The sequence below is a fragment of the Piliocolobus tephrosceles genome, chromosome 20 (genome assembly GCF_002776525.5).
Source record: "Piliocolobus tephrosceles isolate RC106 chromosome 20, ASM277652v3, whole genome shotgun sequence".
In the NCBI taxonomy this organism is placed as follows: domain Eukaryota; kingdom Metazoa; phylum Chordata; class Mammalia; order Primates; family Cercopithecidae; genus Piliocolobus; species Piliocolobus tephrosceles.
Window position 1 is genome coordinate 11,741,720 of NC_045453.1, and position 21,031 is coordinate 11,762,750.

Genomic DNA, 21,031 nt, shown 5'->3' on the forward strand with positions numbered 1-21,031 from the left:
GGGATAAGAGCAGATACCTTGGAGAGCTCCCAGGCGGCCAGTGCCTATTTAGGCATGCCAGGCTCTGCAGAGCGGAAGGGAGATCAGGTCCCTAGGTCTGCAGTGAAGCTGTAAAGAGAGGTGCTGGGAGAATTCTGGAGGTAGAATCAGTAAAGAACAGGGGCCTGATACAGCGGGGGTCTGATGTTTTATGAATAGAATGCGTAAGTTCCAAGATCATGTTTCTGGATAAGGGGAACCCTTGCCGTCATTCTCCGAGATTAAGCACTGTAAGGGGTAAGAGAAGGGGAAGGAAGGGAGAAGAAGAGAGAGGGAAGGGTCCAAGGCACAGTCTTTGCAGCTTTGGTGGAGAAACCTTACAGGCCCATATCATCTTCATGGTAGCTGAGTTAAATGCAGTTCTCCCTCCCTTTGAGGAAGTCTAATACACAAATGTCCCCTTACACATTAGGAAGTGATGCCCCACCTCACCCCAACCTCCATGTCTCAGAAAGACTATACATTTTGAAAAGGATTAACTGCAGGCCTACTTTGTACATCAGTTTTCTGGGTATCTTTAGTTTTTTATTCTTAGAATTAAAAACGTCTTTTTAATTTGTTCATTCAGTCAACAAATATTTGTTGAGTGCTTTCTCTAGGAGCTGCATGCCCCAGATAAGAATTCAGACACGAGTTGCCCACATAGAGCTTATATCCTAAAGGGTGTGCTGTCACTTTTCCTGCATACCCCCAATGCCAAATGTAAGTTACATGTGCAGAGGCATCTGGGTAGCTGATGTGAATCTCTGTTAACCCCTTTTGTCTAGCAGAGACATATGTCCTGGGCACGGAGCTTCTAGAAGGGAGAAGGTTTATAGCTACGTGTCTGGGGTCCCCTTGGCTATCTTGTCCTGGTGATGCTAAGGGTATCAGAGATGGTAGGAGAGGAACTGGCCTCTTTGTTCAAACCAAAGGGTGAAGATTCTCTCTGAGAAGGAAAAGTCTGTGGCCCAGCCAGGGAATGGTCTTGTCCAAAGGAAGAAGCATACAGTAGCCCAAGAATAGATGTTCTGGCCATTTCTGAGGCTTGGGTAGAGGCCAGGTAAGCTCCATTCACTTCTGCGGTCATCTGAAATTGACTGGGGGCCTGAACTGCATCACATAGAGAAACATGGTAGCCAAAAGATGGTCCTACTCGCCCTACCCCTCTAGAACTTTAGTGTTGTAAAGACACAGACAAATTCATATATGACTATAAAATAGTGTTAAGTCTTTTTGGAGTTTGGGGGGCACAGCAATCACATGAGAAGGGTGCCTGGCCCAGCCTGGGAGACCTGCAGGAGGCTTTGTAGAGGAAATGACATTGAAGCTGGGACTTGGAATCTAAGTAAGAATTAACCAGGTGAAGTGAAGACAGAGAAAGACAGGCAGGGCTGGGCGTGGTGGCTCACGACTGTAATCCCATCCCTTTGGGAGGCTGAGGCAGGAGGATCACTTGAGCTCAGGAGTTCAAGACCAGCCTGGACAACATGGCAAAATGTCATCTCTACAAAAATCCAAAAAAAATTTAAAAATTAGCTGGGCATGGTGGTGCGCACCTATACTCCCAGCTACTTAGGAGGCTGAGGTGGGAGGATTGCTTGAGCCCTGGAGGTTGAGGCTGCAGGGAGCCTCATCACGCCACTGCAGTCCAGCCTGGGTGACAGACGGACCTTGTCTCCAAAAAAAAAAAAAAAAAAAAGACAGGAAGAAGGAACAGCACATGAGAAGATGCACAAGAGAGGGTGGTATGGAGTGTGCCTGGTAGGGTGTGTGGTGATTAGGAGGGATGATGCTGGGAAAGACAGGCAGATCACATAGGGCCCAGAAGGGCCCAAGTAGCCAGTGGCCTTCCCCTTTCCTTCCCATACACAATGATTGAGCACCTACTGTGTACCAGACACTGTCCTCAGCACTGTGGGGACAGTGATGAGTGGGACAGATGCTGTCTTGACCTCACAGACCTCCCAGGCTGGCAGGGGAGTGAGATCCCAGCAGACCTAGTATGGAACCCCTTCCTCTTCTTTTTTTAAAGTTGAAATATAATTCACATACTATAAATTTTACCCTTTTGTTTGTTTGTTTGTTTGTTTGGCAGAGTTTCACTCTTGTTGCCCAGGCTGGAGTGCAATGGTGCGATCTCAGTTCACTGCAGCCTCCACCTCCCAGGTTCAAGTGATTCTCCTGCCTCAGCCTCCTGAATAGCTGGGATTACATGTGCTCACCACTACGCCAGGTTAATTTTTGTATTTTTGGTAGAGGTGGGGTTTCACTACGTTGGCCAGGATGGTCTCAACCTCTTGACCTCGTGATCCGCCCGTCTTGGCCTCCCAAAGTGCTGGGATTCCAGACGTGAGCCATTGCACCTGGCCAAAATTTACCCTTTTTTTTTTTTTTTTTTTTTTTGAGATGAAATTTCGCTCTTGTTGCCCAGGCTGGAGTGCAATGGCACTGTCTTGGCTCACCACAACCTCTGTCTCCTGGGTTCAAGCAATTCTCCTGCCTCAGCCTCCTGAGTAGCTGGGATTACAGGCATGCGCCACCATGCCCGGCTAATTTTGTATTTTTAGTACAAACAGGGTTTCTCCGTGTTGGTCAGGCTGGTCTCAAACTCCTGACCTCAGGTGATCCACCTGCCTTGGCCTCCCAAAGTGCTGGGATTACAGGTGTGAGCCACTGCGCCCAGCCCCAAATTTACCCTTTTTAAAGTGTGCAATTCTGTGGCCTTTGCTACAAGACCTTTCACAAGATTGTACAACTATCACCAGTGTTTAATTTCAGAACAATTTCAGCATCCTCAGAGGAAACCCTGTACTCATTAGTAGTCACTCCCCATTCTCCTTCCAGTCCCCTGACCCCTGGCAACCACTAATCTGCTTTCTCTTTCTATGGATTTGCCTATTCCGGACATTTCATGTAAATGAAGTCACACAACATGTGGCCTCTGTGTCTGGCTTCCTTTACTTAGCATGATATTTTCAAGGTTCGTCCATGTTGTCACACATAGCCATACTTTATTTCTTTGTATGGCAAAATACTGTTCCATTGTATGGAATTTTGTTTATCCATTCATTAGTTGATGGAAATTTGGGTCTTACTTTAGAGATATGGCAACTAATGCTATAAAAACATTCATATCCAAAGTTTTGTATGGACATATATGTTCATTCCTCTTGAATATATACCTAGGAGTAGAATTGCTAGGTCAGGTGGTAATGCTATGTTTAACTTTTTAAGGACCTGTCAGTCTGTTTTCCACAATGCTGTCCATCTTACATTCCCACCAGCAGGGCCCGAGGGCTCTGACTTCCGTGTGTCTTCACATGGTTGTCCAACCCCTCCTCTTCTTGAATGGGCCAAGAGTGATACTATCTATCTGGGGAAGAGCAGGGAGTTGGCGCCCGGGGCCTGAGGCTTAGTCCTGGGAATGTGACTTTGAGGGAAGCCCGTGTCTTTCTGGTCCACCAGGGTGAGTCATCACCCAGGATCTCGGGGGAGCTGCCTGGCAGAGGGGCGGGCTGCACCAGCCACTGCAGAAGCCACCATGCGACTTGACTGAGTCTCCACCCTCAGCTCCAGGCTGCCGGGCTTCCCTGGGAGCAGCTATTTCTGGCTATTTCTGCTCCAGGGAGGAGCAATGGTGGGTGGAAAGGTTGCAATTACTCGGTGGGGTGATTTTGGAAGCGCACTGCCTTAGGGACACAGGACAGCTTTGACTTGGGAGGAGAGCAGAGGGGCTGCTCTGAGAATGCTGACCCTTTGGCATTATCTGAGCAGAGGGCTGGGCTCACAGCAGTCCTGACAGCACCTTGAAGGGGGGGAAATAAGTCTTTGCGGACTGAGCTTTTCATGCAGGAGGTGCAACCCAGTGGGCGGGATGTGGCAACATGAGGCAGGCCACCATGGTGCTTGGAAGCAGGGGCAGGCTGCGGTCTACCCACAGTGGAGATGCAGCAGGAAGACCGACAGGTGGTGCTGGACCTCAGGCTCAGTGTTCACCTCTGTGCCTCGGTGACTTCATTTGCAAATATAGTAAACACAAAGGCTGCAGCAATGCCTGTTGGCAACTGTCTTCTTTATCACATGATGTTCTGGAACACTGACCTTTATTGACAATGGTCTTGACCTTTCTCTTGGCTTTTTGCCATCCCTGTGGGCTCTCTTCATGATAGCATCTGTGTCCATCCTGTATGTCTCTCTGCTATATATGTTTCCTTCCCTGGGTCCCTGTTTGCTACCATTTTAGCAAAGTGGTTAAGGGTTCACTCTTCAGAGCTGGCTGGGCCTGGATGAAAATCCCAGCTCTACCATTCCCAGCCAGGTGTCTTTGGGCAAATCATTTCATGTATTCAAACCTGAGCCTTAGTTTTCCCATCTGTAAATTGGAGCAATAATCCCAGGGAGTTATTTAATAACAGCAGGTTACTTATCCTCGTAGCTGGATTATGAGGACTAATTGACTTGATGGATATGAAGGGCTTCACACAATGCCTGGCACACAGTTAGTGCTGGGCTGTAGAAAGAGCAAGGGCACAGGGCAGAGAGAATGAGGAGTGGGGTCCTGGACAAAGGGACCTGCTGAGTCCCCTGCATCCAGCCTGCAGAGGGGACAGTGTTGGGGGGAGCTGAAGGACTCCTGTGGTCAGCCCCCAGGTCTGGCGGTGTTGATGAGGCAGGCTCAAGGAAGGGGGTCTCCTGACTCATTTTTTAAAGTTTGTTTTGTTGCTGTTGTTGTTGTTTTTAAGAGACAGTATCCTGCTCTGTCATCCAGGCTGGAGTGCGGTGGTACAATCACAGCTCACTGCAGCCTCGAACTCCTGGCCTTAAGTGATCCTACCGCCTTGGCCTCCCAAAGCATTGGGATTACAGGTGTGAGCCACCACTTCTGGCCTCACTCAGTTTTGTACAAAAGTCACAATCATTGCTTTTCGTTCCTGAGTCATGCTCCTGCAGTGCCCCGTGTCTGTGGGACTACACTGGGAAATAGTTTCATGGCCTCAGGAACAGGTAGCTCCATGGGCAACAAAGTAAGTGCTGCTGTGAAGGACAAAAGCAGAAATGCAGGGTAGTGTGGAGAGAATAGATGGGGAAGCTCAATGGAGATTGGGGCAATCAAGGAAGGCCTCCCAGAGGAGGTGACATTTTAGCTAAAATCTGAAGGATGAAGAAGAGTTTGCCGGCCCAACCACGGGAAGAAAGAGGGTTCCAGGTGTAGGAAACTGTGTGTAAAGGCCTGGAGAATCGGAGCTCGGTTTTTGTTTTGTTTTGTTTTAGGAAATGAGAGGCCAGTGTGGCTAAACCAGTGAGGGATTCAGGGAGTGATTTCCAGGTGAGGCGGGTATGGAGCAGGCAGGGACCAGATCATGCAGTGCCTTGGAGGCAGTGGGAGGATGAGGCCTCATTGCTGGGCACGGGGCAGGAAAGGAAGGGAGAGAGAGAGGAGGGTAGGCCTTGTGAGTGAACATGACACTGCAAGTCACATGGCCAGGTGGCAGCAGCTCAGCCCCAGGGCACCCCCCAGGGAGATGCAGATTGCCCAAGGTCCACCTTCACTGGGCAGACACCTCTGTCTGGCTGTCCCCGTTTCCCCAGAGGAGGAGCAGGAGCCACGCCTGTGGTCGCATGTCACTGACCATCTCGAGGTCAGGAAGATGCTCTGTGAGACGGAGTGGGTCAGATGCCAAAGAAAACACAAGCTTGTCAGCGGTCATGTCTCCCTGCAAAGGCAGCCGCCACCAGCTTCCTGCTGAGACGGGCCGGCTCAGCCTCACTTGCTACAGCTGGAGATGGAGAGGACCAGATGGCCCTGTTTGGCCCAGATTCCAGCCAGATTGCCAGGGAGGTGTGGGCGGAGCGGCGGGGTCGGCGCCAGGAGCAGGGATACGTGAGTGAGGTGGGGGGGAGCCACTTCTTTGCCATCTCAATAGGGTCCTGCCTGCGTAGGGGGTGGTGGGGCACCGACTGTGGCCTTACGGTGGTCCGTGAACCAGCATATGCTCAGAGCTCCCTGGAGGGAGACTGCCTCTGTCATTTTACCACCAGCTCTAAAGCTCTTGAGAGATGCAACGTGTTGATGGTTGTATTCCCAGCACCCAGCACAGGCTGGGACACAAGCAAAAGCTCACTGGTTGATTTTTGTTTTTATTTTTAAAATGAATGCTAACAGTAGCCAGGGCCTTGTCTTCCTTAACCCCACAGCAATGCCATGGGGGAGCACTGTTGTGATCCCCATTTTGCAGATGAGGACATGGAGGCAGAGAGGGGGAATAACTTGCCTAGAGCTGCAGCTAAGCAAATGCATGAGAATAAATGGGTCACTCCGACGAACTGATGGCTGAGCCTGGGACTTAGGGCTTTGTGGGCAGGGAGCTGCCCTGAGTGTGGGCAACTGAGAGAAGGTGTGGACACTCCTGGCCGAAGGAAAGAAGTGTGCCTTTCTTGTCTTTGTGTTCCCTGAGCTCCAGGCAACACCTTAGACCCAAGCCAGCTTCCTCCATTGTTCCAGGTGCTCCAGAAAGCAAGAGATGAGCCTGGAGAAGTAGAGACACAGGACCGCTGGGCATGGCTGAGCAGGCTGCACACTGCATAATTCCAGGGCACTCTATTCACACAGACTATGATGAGAACAGTGCAAGGTACTGTTATGCAAGCGTATTTGCATATTGCCTTGGAATTATGCAAGGCAGTAGTTCTGTAGGAGGGACCACACCATACAGGACTTTGAAGACCAGGGGTCTGCAAACCTTTTCTGCAAAGGGCCAGATAGTAAATATCGTAGGTCATGTGAGCCATACAGTCTCTGTTGTACCTACTCAAATCTGCTGTTGTAGGGTGAAAGCAGTCATAGGTGATATGTAAATGAATGAGTGTGGATGTGTTCCAATAAAACTTTATTTACAGAAACAGGCTGCCTGCCAGATTTGGCCCACAGGCCATAGTTTGCCAGTCCCAGTGAAGGTCATGGAAAGATTCTGAACTTCATCCCAAGAGCACTGTGGAGGCTGGACATGGTTGTGTGTGTGCTTGGAGTCTCAACTACTCAGAAGGCCGAGGTGGGAGGATTGCTTGAGAGCAAGAGTTTGAGGCCAGCCTGGGCAACATAGTGAGGCCCTGTCTCTTAAAAAAAGAAGGTGGCAGCCAGAGGCAGTGGCTCACGCCTGTAATCCCAGCACTTTGGGAGGCCGAGGCAGGCAGATCACGAGGTCAGGAGATTTAGACCATCCTGGCTAACACGGTGAAACCCCGTCTCTACTAAAAATACAAAAAATTAGCTGAGCATGGTGGCATGTGCCTATAGTCCCTGCTACTCGGGAGACTGAGGCAGGAGAGCTGAGATCACACCACTGCACTCCAGCCTGGGCAACAGAGTGAGACTCCGTCTCAAAAAAAAAAAAAAAAGAAGAAGAAGAAGGCTGGGCATGGTGGCTCGTGACTTAAATCCCAGCACTTTGGGAGGCTGAGATGGGAAGATTGCTTGAGGCCAGGAGTTTGAGACCAGCCTGGTCAACATTAGTGAGATCCTATCTCTATATTTGAAAATAATAATAATAATAGAAGAAGAAGAAGAAAAGAGCAAAATGGAGCCATGAGAAGATTTAAAGCAGGGAGTCGGGGAGGCAGGTTTACATTTTAAATGCCCCTGAAAGAGCTAATCCCTCAGCAGGGTAACACCATTTCTTCTGTCCCATTTGCAGATCCTTGAACTCTTCTGTCTTCAAAAAGAGGCTTGGCCTGGGACCGCAGGGCCTCTGATACATGGACAGTTCCAGAAGCAGAGGTCCCTGCTGTCCATTTCCCATTACCCTCGTCCCCAAATCAGCTCTCAGCACAGGTCTCAACATGGCAGAAATCCAGAAAAATGTTGGTTCCCATTCCTGGCCTTAAGGCAGAGTAGAATGGTCCACTGGCCACCTGCCTGGGCTTTGAAATCAGAGAGGCCTGGTGCCAAATCCCTGCTCCTTAATTTGGCCACGTGTGACTGAGCTACACCTTCCTGGCCCTCTGTCTCTTCTTCTGCATAAGAGGAATAATTATAGATGTGAACCCATAAAATAAAGTGATTCTGAATTGACCAAGATGCAAATGAAAGGCTTGGTAAGAAAACATTATTTTTATTTATTTATATATATTTTTTGAGACAGAGTCTTGCTCCGTAACCCAGGCTGGAGTGCAATGGTGCAGTGTCGGCTCACTGCAACCTCTGCCTCCTAAATTCAAGCTATTCTCCTGCCTCAGCCTCTTGAGTAGCTAGGATTACAGGCACGAGCTACCACGCTGGCTAATTTTTGTATTTTTAGTAGTGACAAGGTTTTGCCATGTTGGCCAGGCTGGTCTTGAACTCCTGACCTCAAGTGATCCACATGCCTTGGCCTCCCAAAGTGCTGGAATTACAGGCATGAGCCACATTACAGGCATGTGCCTGGCCAGAAAATATTATTAATATAATAATCATTTTCTTACTGAACTCTAGAGGCAAGGAGCCTGATTGTGCACTGGACGGCGAGGACTTTGCTCCTGTGAGTAGGTGCAGAGCTGGGCCTTGGGCTCCTAGCTACATTGGAAGTAGCACTGCTGAGCACTGTTGGGCCTTGGCTCATGAATACTAAGGGCTTCCTAGAGAGGGGAATGATTTGTCCCACCTCTTGGGCTGAAAATAACTGCCCAACATCAGGGTAATTACATAGCTTGGATTCCGGCACAGCACGGAGGACACCCCAATAATTACTGTGCATAAACACTGCTTTTGGCAGCTGATGCTTATTTTCTGCCTCAAAGAGTATCTCCTGGACAGGAAGCTTATTCTGCTACCCATCCCATGGGAATTGAACCCCTAGCTAATATGAGCAGAACCATCCAGAAACCCATCCTAGTCAGGGAGACATAGTGGCCACTGCTCCTCTCCCAAAGGCCATCTGTCAGGCTCAGGGCACCCCCACTCACCCATGGGCAGGTTGGGCTTTGGTGATCAGTGGCTTTGCCATAATCTCCTACATGGTCCTGAGGCTAACACCAGGCACTGGGTCTGTAGGAGGCGCCTGCGAGCAGAGACCTGCCTGCTACAGACATGAGTCTTCCGGAGTCAGCCCTTGAGGGTGATCTGCTTTGCTCAGAGATGGAGAGGCTTTGTCCTTGGACTGAACTAGAGGGCTGCCCATTGGGTCAAGGTCCTAGAGGAGTTCTTGAGGACTTACTGTGTACCAGGCTTTAGGGATAGAGTCATAAATACCAGGTCATGGTTCTGCCCTCGTGGGGCTTAGTGTCCAATGGGCAGATACACTCAAAGCCCATAATTAGTTATACAATTGTAGTTGTGACAAGGCTGTAAATGAGATGTATAGGAGCTATGGGTATATATAATAGGAGCCTGGGGAGTTTGAGCTGAGACCTAAAGGATGAGGAGTGGGGCTGAGGTGTGTGTGTGTGTGTGTGTGTGTGTGTGTGTGTGTGTGTGTGTGTTAGTGTTAGAGGCAGATGCATGGATGATGGTGGTTGGATGGATGAATGGATGCTGGTGGATGGATGGATGAATGATTGAGTTTTCCAGGCAATGGGAACAGACTATGCAAAATCTCAGAGACCACAAGAAGTGGTGTGACTCTGTAACTGACAAAAGACTCTTGTGGAAAGTGTTTGGAGTTTAAGAAATGAGAATGGAGAGGTTAGCAGGTAGGATGATTGTGCACAGCTGAGCAAATTGTGTACTGGACAGCTCCAGAGGATGCCAGTCTTGGAAACCATGATGTGGATGGTGCCCCCTAGAATTGTACAAGCTGGAGGTCTCCAGGCAGGGCTCACATCATGCAAGAACTTGTATGCCATAGGAAGAGTTTTGGACTTTATTCCCAGAGCAATGGGGAGCCATGGAAGGATTTTAACGATTTGTGATAGAGCTAATTTTCATTTATAATGCCCCAAAGCAGCACTGTCCAATATAACTTTCCAGGAAGATGAAAATGTTCTATGTCTGCACTTTCCAGTATGGTAGCCACCAACCACTTGAAACAGCACAGCATGCCTGAGAAACTAAATTTGAAATGTTAATTCATTTAAGCAGCCATAATAGCCAGATGTAGCTAGTGGCACCATGTTGGTCAGGACAGCGCCGAAGGATCTGACCTTACTGGACAAGGTCCTGTCATGCTTAAGCCATACTGGCTATGCATACTGGGTAGGTCTACTGGAGATGCCACCTCTTGCTGGGTGGTGACCTCAACCTCCCCTTCATGCAGGGCCTTGGCTCACACTGAGGCCTAGGGTGCAACTGGGACTGTGGTTTGGGAACTGGGCCTCATGAGGATGGAGCTGAGGGGCTGTACCCCCACCCCATCCACTGCTCCTGAGCCCTTAAGGACTCCTCCCTTGCCTACCAGCGTCTTTTTCCCCTGTACCCCCTGGAGTTGCTGACTGGGTTTTTTGTCCTGCAGAAGGGATAGCCTTCTCTCCACCCTGCCCAGCTCACTTCTAATTTGTTTCCCCACAGCAGAAATCAACAAGGAAGCCACCTCAGCCCTGCCCTGTGGCATGAACCGTAGTGTGGAGATAGCGTCTGCGGTGGGGATTAGGGGGTGTGGACTTTGGCTTCTGTTTCACAGGGAGCCAGACTTGGCTGGGGGTGGGAGGAGGCTCAGAGGGCTCGGGGCCAGCCTATGTGTCCTATCTGCAGTGCCTGGGCCTCCACGCCTGGCTTCATCAGCACGATGGCACGAGGGCCACACACACAAGCCAGCTTGCTTGTTCAAGTTCGTCCACTTGCCCCACAAACAGCCACCCTCTGTTCACCCCTCTGGCCTAGAGATCCGCTTGCCCAGTAACTGCACAGTCTACCTTTGGGAAGTTGGATCCAGGGAAGATCCTACTGAGGCCCTGCAAGCAGGCTCAGAGCCATTTGGACAGGAACAGTAGAGGTGTGGCCTGGAAGGGGAGCCAGGGGCTCGAGTGGACTCATCCCACTGGCCCCCTAGACTCCTCATCCACGGGGAGAGGCAAAGCTGGAGGGCCTCAGATCACCCTGCTAAAGCCAGAGCTGGGGTCCCAGTTGCCAAGCTGGGGAAGGGGGCTGCAGGGCTGCTGGGTGAGCTCCTCTCTTCTCTCCCTTTGCACTTGGGTTCAGGGGAGAATTAGGGCCTGAATGGTGGCGGGCAAAGGAGAAGGGAGGAGGATCACAGTGATAAGGGGAGGGGGCTTATCCTAAGCAAGAGGGATTCCAGGCTGTCAGTGCTGTTCACTGTGGCCTCCCTGTCCACCCAGAATCCCTGAAAACACACACACACACACACACACACACACACACCCCTAGACAAAATTCTAGGGATTGGAGATGGTTAAAACCTCTGCTACCCTCCTTCCCCAGGGCTCAGTAGGGCCAAAGAAGGGGCATTTGACACCTATAGGTGAGCCATCACCTGCTGCGGGGACCCACAGTTTTAATAAAAATCACCACAGCTACCAGAGCAGGAGTTCACCCCCAAACCACATGCAGGCCACTGTGCTGAGCCCCTGGCATGGCTCGCCTCGATGACCACTCACACTGTCACCGTGAGGAGGATGAACATCATCCCCATTTTGCAGATGAGAAAACTGAGGCACAGAGAAGGTACTGTCTTGACCGAGGTTGCACAGCCAATGAGAATGGTGCCCAAATTTGAACCTCCAGAGTGTATACTTTCAATGACTAGAATGTGCACCCTCTGGACAACAAATGTAAATTGCTTAGCTCAGTGCCTGGCATACAGGAAGTGCTGAATAATTGTTAGTTCTTGTTATTGTTATCCATAATAAGATAGGCAGCAGCATCCACCTCTTGGAAATTCTGGGCCTCAGTTGTCTCATCTGTAAAATGGGGAGGTGTTACTACATTCCTCATGGGCCTGGGGGAGAGTGGGTCTTACCCAGGCCCCTGCATGCCTGCACACCCAGTGTGCAACGGGAAGCTCACTCCTGTACCCTCCTATTGCAGTACGCTACTTCCTGAAGAATAAGGTCAGCCCTGATTTGTGCAATGAGGACGGACTCACAGCCCTACACCAGGTAAGGCTGGGCTCATGGGGCTCCCGGGCTCCCTGCTCCTCACCTGGACAGGTACCCTGTTTCTTGGCACTTTCCTGCTGAGAACTCTCAGGGAGGAGGGAATGAGGGAGGGAGGAGGAGCTGCAGCTGGCCCATCTGAAAGGCTCTTGTCTACTTTGGAGACACGCGTGTCTGTTACTGCCATCCTACAGACGCGCCTGCACGTGCAGGCTCTGTTGACAGGAAGCATTTGTTCACTGCATCCCTCCTGCCCATGAAAGCAAGTGTGTTTGGAGCTTGACAGTGTACGAAGCACATTCACACTTAATCAGGACATCCCATCCACCCTCGTGACAGAGGCAGTTGGCGGGACTTATGTGACCTGCCCAAGGTCACATGGTCTTGATTTATGGCCTTGAGCCATGTGCTATCATGACATGTCTTTTCCAAGGCAGAGGGATGGGTCCAGTCCTCCTTGCTGGGGATGGCTGCTCTGGCTGTCACCTTTCACGTGGATGCTGCTATAGCCTCATAACTGCTCCCCAGCATTCAGTCTGGCTCTGCCATAATTCTCTCTCCACACAGCAGCCGTGGGGATGCTGAAGCCAAAACTCTCTTCGTGTTACTCAAAGTTCTCTGGTGTCTTCCTATAATGGGGGGGATAAAAACAAACTCTGCACAAGGCCCCACTAGGCGGGGCTCGCACCCGATCTTCCAAGCCTCCTGGCTCTCGGGCCCCCAGCCACCCAACTTCTCAGGTCCTTGGACCCACTGCGCTCCTCCCCACCACACTTCCCACAGCACTTGGTGCTTTCACCCATTAGCTGCCCTCCACAGCAAGAGCTTAAGAGCTGTGCTGTGATGGACATACCCTTTGTCTTCTGAAGGCCCTCTTCCTTTGTAATTAGTCATTTTAGCCATTGATGTCATCATTTGGTGCTAACTTCTCCCCTACTCAGACGCTGAGCTGCCCGAGGGCACAGCCCATGCTTCTTGCTTATGGGTGTGTCCTAGCATCTTTCCCCATGCTGGCATACAGCAGGTACTCAATATGTGCATGCTGAATTAATGCATGAACACACCAAAGCCTCCCTGTGCCCGAGTTTCTAAGTAGATGGACTTGAGTGAGAGGCCAGGCAGCCAGAACCCCGGGCTGGCGAGGGCCTCCCCACCTCCATGCAAGGGCCGGGTGGGATGGACAGAGACTGGCCACGCCCTGCCCACAGGCCCCAGGGGCAGGTCCCTGTGTGTCCTCTTGACTTCTCTCTCACAGGGCCTCAGGCATCCACTCTCAGGCAGCTGCCTCAGTACCCTCTCTCCATCTGCCCTTGGAAACTCCCAGACTCCCAGCTCCATGAACTCTAGAGGGCCTGGGACTCCACCAGGGAGCGGAGGGCAGGTGGCTGCTGTAGCTTGCCCTGAAGTGGAGACCCAAATGCCAATTTCCAAGGCTGGGTAGCACCCACCAGCCATGGGCATGAGGACCAAATGTGTAGGCTACTTCCTACTGCGTGCCAGAAAGGTGAGGACGTCAGGACTGAGTCAGACTTGTGGCCCAGAACTGTCACCCACTAGCTGTGTGACTGTGGGGAAGTTACTTAAGCTCTCTGTGCCTCAGTTTCCTCATCTCTAAAAGAGGAATAACAAGTACCCATCTCATTGGGTGGTTGTGAGGATTAAATGAACACACGTAAAACTCTTTTAAGCAGTGCTCAATACTGGATAAATATTATCTATTATTATTTATTAAAAGTTATTATTATTAAAATGTATCATGTGACCACTTCTCTGCAAATTACTTCAGTTATATATTTCATTTTGATCCTTATAACAAACCTCAGAAATATTATCATCCCCAGGCCGGACATGGTGGCTCATGCCTGTAATCCCGGCACTTTGGGAGGCCAAGGCAGGCAGATCACCTGAGGTCAGGAGTTCAAGACCAGCCTGGCCAACATGGCAAAACCCTGTCTTTACTAAAAATACAAAAATTAGCTGGGTGTGGTGGCGGGTGTCTGTAATCCCAGCTACTAGGGAGGCTGAGGTACGGAGATTTGCTTGAACCCGGGAAGCAGAGGTTGTAGTGAGCCAAGATCATGCCCCTGCCTTCCAGCCTGGGTGACAGAGTGAGACGCTGTCTCAAAAAAAAAAAAGAAATATTATCATCCCCATTTTATGACTGAGGAAACTGAGGCAGCCTATTCAATAGAACTTTCTACAATGATGAAAATGTTCTGTGTTTCTGCAGTGCACAGTACAATAGCCACCAGCCACATGCAGACCTCCAGCACTCGAAATGTGGCTGATGTGACTGAGGAAATGGATTTTGAATTTTATTTAATTTTACTGGATTTAAAGAAACAGTGGCTGTCATATTATACTGTGCAGCTTGGGGAGGTGAAATCTTGTCGAAGGTCAAACAGTGATCGAGTGTTGAAGCCAGGATTTGAAACAAGGTAGTCTTAACTGCTCTGTGGACACCACAGCTGCAATTCTCTGAGCCCCAGGTCTCCCCTTGAGTTGCCATCCCTGATGCAGTGAACTCTCGAGTGGCACCCTTTTTTTAGCTTGAGGTTCCCACCACCTCATATAGTGCTTCTTCCTTGTTGGTCACATTGCTTTTTCAGGACCACTTTCTCCTGTGGGTTCCGAGGCCCCTGGGGATGCATGGTCAAGGAAGCGGGAACTCACCAGGCTCTGAGTTTAGCTGCATGAAGCTCATGGCTGACCAGCTGAAACCCACACCCCACCCCAACCACCACCTTTGCCTTGGGCCCCATGTTGAGATCCCTTTCAGGGAGACATCCACCCTCATCAGCCTGTGGAATTCCATTTATTTTTTCAACAAGTACCTATTGTGTATCCACTCCATGCCAGGTATCTTCTGGGGACAGGGCCCCAGAAGCAAGTTAGGCAGAGTCCCTGCTCTCAGAATTCAGAGTGTGCTGTGGCCACAGGCACATAAATCATAATAGAGGTAATGCAGTGTGGTCAGCCCTTGCACAGAGGCAGCTTAAAGCTGGGAACCGAAGACTTGACCCAAAGGGGAACTGAGAAAGGCTTCTAAGAGGAAGGGATATCTGAGTTGGGTCTTGAAGGATGAGTAGGAGCTTGCTAGCTAGAAAAGGGGAAGGCAGAACATTCAAAGCAAGGGAATAGCATGTGCAAAGCCTTGAGAAAGGGGCTCAGCATTTCAAGTTTGGAGTCTGGAGGGTTCCGTGTGGCACAATTAGAGTGCAGGGAGCCTCAGGGAGAGGTGCAGGTGGTGAGACTGAGAAGGTTAAGAACAGGGCCTTTGGAGTTAGACTGCTTGGATTTCAATTCATTTCTTACTCCGTGTGATATTGTGCCACCAGGTCTCCTTGAGCCAGTTTCCCCATCTATAAAAGGGGCCATTTCCCCATCTGTAAAAAGAGCGATCCTCCTTTTTTTGAAGATTAAATGAGGCAATTTTGGCCAAAGCTTAGCAAGCTGCTTGACTCTTGTAAGTCCTCAAAAAGTATTTGACATTGTTATTGACAATGTGATGTGACATGTTATTGTTGCCGGGCTGTTGTTATTGTTATCACTGCTATTGTCACTGTTGCTCCAGTGCAACAAAGGAGATGGGGGCACATTAAGAAGAACTGCCCAGGCCTGGCAAAGGAGTGTGGATTTTCTTCTCTTGGCAACAGGGAGCCCTCAGAGGTTTGTAAACGGAGAGCAACATGATTAGATTAATGAGGAAGCTCTCTCTGGTCGAGGGTGTTAGGAAGGGGAGTGACAGGGAGGTAGAGAGAGATGAGGAAACTTCATCCAGGGCAGAGGGTGGGGACAGCGATCTAGGAGATGTGCAATTCATACCTAGTGATAGATTGAACGTGGGAAGGGAGGAGGTGGGAGGAGGTGGGAGGAGGTGGGAGGAGGCGACTGACTGCCAGGTGCCATTTCCCGCCTCGGCCACCGGCCACCGCAGAGGAGGAGGCCCGCCCACTCCACCAGCTACCACCTACTCCATGTGCGCCCCGCACCCAGCCCCCAACGCAGCCCTTACTCAGGCTGGGTCTCCCGGGTATAGACTGGTCCAGCCCCTGCACATGTGTCTCACAAGACTCTGCCATTCTGGGCACACAGTCCCCTCCCGCTTCAACCTGAGGCTTCCACTCCACCCCCTATGTTTCCTGCAGTCTCCAGGGGTTGGATTTCTGGCCCTCTTGCCCCTGACCCCAGGGGCTTCTCAGTGGCATCTCCCAGTGAAGGCCTGGAGATGTTCACCTGCCACCACAGCCTCGCTTCGTTGCCTTTGGCGCCCTCTGCCGGCCACGCCGTGCTGCTGCGTGGTTCTCCCGCCCACCTGAGGCAGCACCCAGCCGCTACAGGGTCACGTCTTTCCCTGCCTGTCCGGAGTGATGTCCTCAGACCTAGCCACCTTCCCCCCTCACCCCCGCCCCGCAAAGACTGGCTGGCGCAGAAAGAACCTGGGTCTCTGGCGCCATCTGTGCAAACGGCTGCTCCTTTCCCACATGTCCTGGCGCTGAGCCCTGGCTTCCCTGGGGATAGGGGTGGGGCTGTGGTGCCGCCCCAACCCACGCCTACACCCACGCCCACACCCACCTGGTGCCGTGGGCTTCCACAGCTGCTCCTGCTCCTTCTGCTGGCATCTGGACTCTTCTCTCTATCCCCGTGGTCGTTTCTGGAGGCCAAGCCACCATCATCTCTTAACCGGGTGACTTCAACACAGCTCCTTGCTGTCCCCTCCCAACGTGCACACATGTGTGTGGGCGTGCACGCGCACACACACAATCTGTTCTCCACGTGCAATCAGAGGAGCTGTTGTTTTTAAAAGCAAGTCTGATCCTGCTCCCCTTCTTAGCGTAACTCAGTGTCTCCCATTGCACTGAGGACCAAGTCCCAAGCCCTTATCTGGATGGGCAAGGCTGAGCCTTTGAGCCCTGCTGTGTCCCCTGCTGGCTTCCGCAGGAGTCACCTGTAGGGAAGAGTTTCCTCCTGCAGTCTGTAAAGTGGCTCCCTGTCTTTCTCCTCTCTCCCGGCCTCTCTCACCCTGGCGCCTAGCTTGACACCACTCTGTCTCCTTGGGATCTTTTCCTCCCTATCCCTGGAGTCTGGGGGCCACCTGTGTTGCAGCCTGTGTTCTCTCTAGGAGGCTGCAGGCTGCTGGCCCTTCCCTCTTACCGGGACTGCCCCATGTGCCGTGTGCAATCCTGCAGCATACAGGCAGGAGCACAAACATGGCTGTCTCCTCGCAGGGGCTATGAGGACCCGGTGGAACGCTCACGTGGAGCTAGATTCTTTCGAGGGGAGTCTTGGTTACTTGGAGGCTTCCCCAAGATCTGAGCTACTGGGTCAGAGGTTCCTAAGTCAGAGGTTTCAAGCTATGATCTTGAAACCACTTTGGAGGCCACTGCCGGGAAAGGGGACACCCCGCCCCCCGCAATACACACACACCCCTGCCTCAACCCAAGCAATCCTGCTTGGATTTACTGGTCATCTGAGTGAGAGTTCTCCATACAATTTTGTTTGGAGAGAGCCTTCTGGGATTAAAAAAACGTTTTAAAACCTCATTCAAAATTTTGTTCCATTTCACTGATACTTGCAAAGCATGTTATAGCTGACAGAGTGTTTTTTACCCGTATATTTTTATCTTATATATTATTTACTTCATTTTTACTCACAAGGAGATTGAGGCCCAGAGAGGTTAAGTTGCTTGCTCAAGGTCAAGGGCAATGCTTACAGTGTGAACCTCATGGAGCTGGACTCAAACTTAGGCCTTCCACAGTCTTCCTCGTGGCCTCCAGGGGGAACCTGGCATGTCCTGACCAGGGCCCAGGGTCCTGCCTGGAGCTGACTCTGCCTGTATGTCCCTCCCAGTGCTGCATCGACAACTTTGAGGAAATTGTCAAGCTGCTCCTCTCCCATGGTGCCAACGTGAACGCCAAGGACAACGAGCTGTGGACACCCCTCCATGCTGCAGCCACGTGTGGCCACATCAACCTGGTGAAGATCCTCGTTCAGTAGTACGTGCCCCTCCCTGCCCCAGAGCAGCCTCCCTCCACCTCTCGTCTTTTTCCAACTTCCTTCTTTCTCCCCTCACTTCCTCCCTTCCTTCTTTCTTCCCTCCCTCCCTCCGTTCTTCCTTCTTCCCTCCCTTCCTTCTTTCTTCCCTCCCTCCATTTCTTCTTTCTTCCCTCTCTTCCTTCCTCCCTTTTTTCCTTCCCTCCCTCCCTTTCCTTTTTCTTCCCTCACTTCCTCCCTTCCTTCTTTCTTCCCTCTCTTCCTTTTTTCTTCTGTCCCTTCCTCCCTTCCTTCTTCCCTCCCTTCCTCCCTTCCTTCTTTTGTCCCTCCATCTCTCCCTTCCTTTCTTTTCCCTACCTGCCTCCCTCCCTTTCTCCCTCCCTTCCTTTCTTCTTTCTTCCCTTCCTCCTTCCCTCCTTTTTTGCTTTTCTTTCTTCCTCTCCTCTTTTTTTCTCTCTCTCTGTCACTCTTTCTCAGTATCTCTTAGTGCTTGTCACTTTCTTTCTCCTCACATCCTCTCTTCATCTCTCTCTCTCTCTCTCTCTTTGCTTCTACCTCTTGCCCTCTCCTCCCCTCAGTTCCCCCTTACTGTCCCCATCTCTGTGTGCCTGTTATTTTCTTCTTCTATCTCTGTCTGCTCTGTCTGTCCTTCACTCTTTTTTTCCAGTCTCTTTTTATTTTCTCTCTTCTCCTTTCGTGCTCTCTTTCTCCCCAATTTTTTTTAGTGATAAAACACATATAACATAAAATAGCGTCTTACCCATTTTAAGTGTGCAGGTTAGTGGTGTTAAGTACATTCATACTGTTGTGCAGCCATCACCCCCTCCATCTTCAGAACGACTTTCATCTTGCAAAACTGAAATTCTGTACCTATTAAACAGTAATTCCCATTCCCTGTCCACCCCTGGTTCCTGGCAACCACCATTCTACTTTCTGTCTCTATGAATTTGACTACCGTAAGCACTTTATAGAAGTGGATTTGGAATGGCCAGATGCGGTAGTTCACGCCTGTCATCTCAGCATTTTCGGAGGCTGAGGCGGGCGGATCACCTGAGGTCGGGGGTTCGAGACCAGCCTGACCAACATGGTGAAGTCCCATCTCTACTAAAAATACAAAATTAGCTGAGTATGGTGGCGCATGCCTGTCATCCCAGCTACTTGGCAGGCTGAGACAGGAGAATCACTTGAACCCAGGAAGTGGAGGTTGCAATGAGCTGAGATCACGCCATTGCACTCCAGCTTGGGCAACAAGAGCAAGACTCTACCTCAAAAAATAAATAAATAAATAAATAAATAAATAAATAAATAAATAAATAGTGAATTCAGCTGGGCATAGTGGCTCACGTCTGTAATCCCAACTACTCGGGAGGCTGAGGCAGGAGAATCGCTTGAATCCAGGAGACTGAGGTTGCAGTGAGCCGAGATTGTACCACTGCAATCTAGCCTGGGCGATGGAGTGAATGAAACTCCATCTCAAAAAAAAAACAAGAAGTAAATTCGTACAGTATTTGTCTTTTTTTGACTGGCATATTTCACTTAGCATAATGTCCTCAAGGTTCATCTATGTTGTAGTATGTGTCAGAGTTTCCTTCCTTTTTAAGGCTGAATGTACTCCATTGTATGTCTATACCATGTTTCACTTATGCATCCATTCGTTGATGGACACCTGGGTTGCCTCCATGTTTTAGTTATTGTGAATCATGCTGTGATGAATATGGGTGTACAAATATCTCTTGAAACCCTGATTCCAGTTCCTTAGGTTATACACCCAGAAGTGGAATTGCTGGATCGTATGGTAATGCTATTTTAAATTTTTTAAGGAGCTGCTATACTGTTTTCCACAACATTTTACATTCCCACAACAGTACACAAGGGTTCTAGTTTATCCACAGCCTCGCCAACACGTGTTATTTTCTGCTTTTTCTTTTTTGTTATTAGCCATACTAGTAGGTGTGAGGTGGTCTCTCACTGTGGTTTTGATTTGTATTTTTCTATTGATGAGTGACGTTGAGCATCTTTTCATGTGCCCATTGTCCATCTGTATATCTTCTTTGGAGAAATGTCTATTCAAGTCCTTTGTCCGTTTGAATTGGGTTGGGTTTTTGTCATTGAATTTTAGGATTTCTCTATGTATTCTGGAGGTGAATCCCTTATCAGATAGATGTAATGTTTTCTTCCATTCTATGGGTTGTCTTTTTAACTCTGTTGGTTGTGGCTTTTGCTGCACAAAATTTTTAAATTTTCACAAAGTCCAATTTATCTACTTTTCCTTTCGTTGCCTGTGCCTTTGATGTCATATCCAAGAAAGCACCGCCAAATCCACTGTCGTGGAGCTTTTGTTCTATGTTTTCTCCTAAGAGTTTTATAGTTTTAAGTCTTTCATTTAGGTCATGGATCCAGTTTGAATTAAATCTTATATGTGATATTGGGTAAGGACCTACTTCATTCTTTTGCATATGGATATCCAATTTTCCTACACTATCTGTTGGAAAGATGGTTGGTCTTTTCTCCATTGAATGGCCTTGGTACCCTATCTAAAATCATTTAACTGTATATGTGAGGGTTTGTTTCTGGACTCTATTCTATTTTATTGGTCTGTATATTTGTCTTTATGCCAGTCCCACACTGTTTTGATGCTAGAGTTTTGGAGTTCATTTTGAAATCAAGAAATGTGAATCCATCAGCTTTGTTCTTCTTTTTCAGGGTTGTGTTGGCTATTCAGGTTCCTTGAGATTCCCTATGAATTTTAGAATAAGCTATTCTACTCTGCAAAAAACATCACTGGAGAGCTGGGCACAGTGGCTGACACCTGTAATCCCAGCACTTTGGGAGGCCGAGGTGGGCAGACCACTTGAGGCCAGGAGTTTGAGACCAGCCTGGCCAACATAGTGAAACCCTGTGTCTCCTAAAAATTAAAAAATTAGCTGGGCGTGGTGGTGCATGCCTGTAATCCCAGCTACTCAGGAGGCTGAGGCAGGAGAATTGCTTGAACCTG

At 49.8% G+C, this 21,031-nt stretch overlaps 1 protein-coding gene across 2 annotated transcripts in view; it reads left to right on the forward strand.

The window, feature by feature from the left end:
* PPP1R16B (protein phosphatase 1 regulatory subunit 16B) overlaps nt 1–21,031 on the forward strand; it is a 119,337-nt gene that overhangs the window by 73,799 nt on the left and 24,507 nt on the right. For both annotated transcript variants that reach the window (XM_023227941.2, XM_023227942.2), the window contains exons 3-4: nt 11,975–12,045; nt 17,893–18,038. In XM_023227941.2, coding sequence (XP_023083709.1) covers nt 11,975–12,045; nt 17,893–18,038 — 217 coding nt within the window. The remainder of the gene's footprint in view (nt 1–11,974; nt 12,046–17,892; nt 18,039–21,031) is intronic.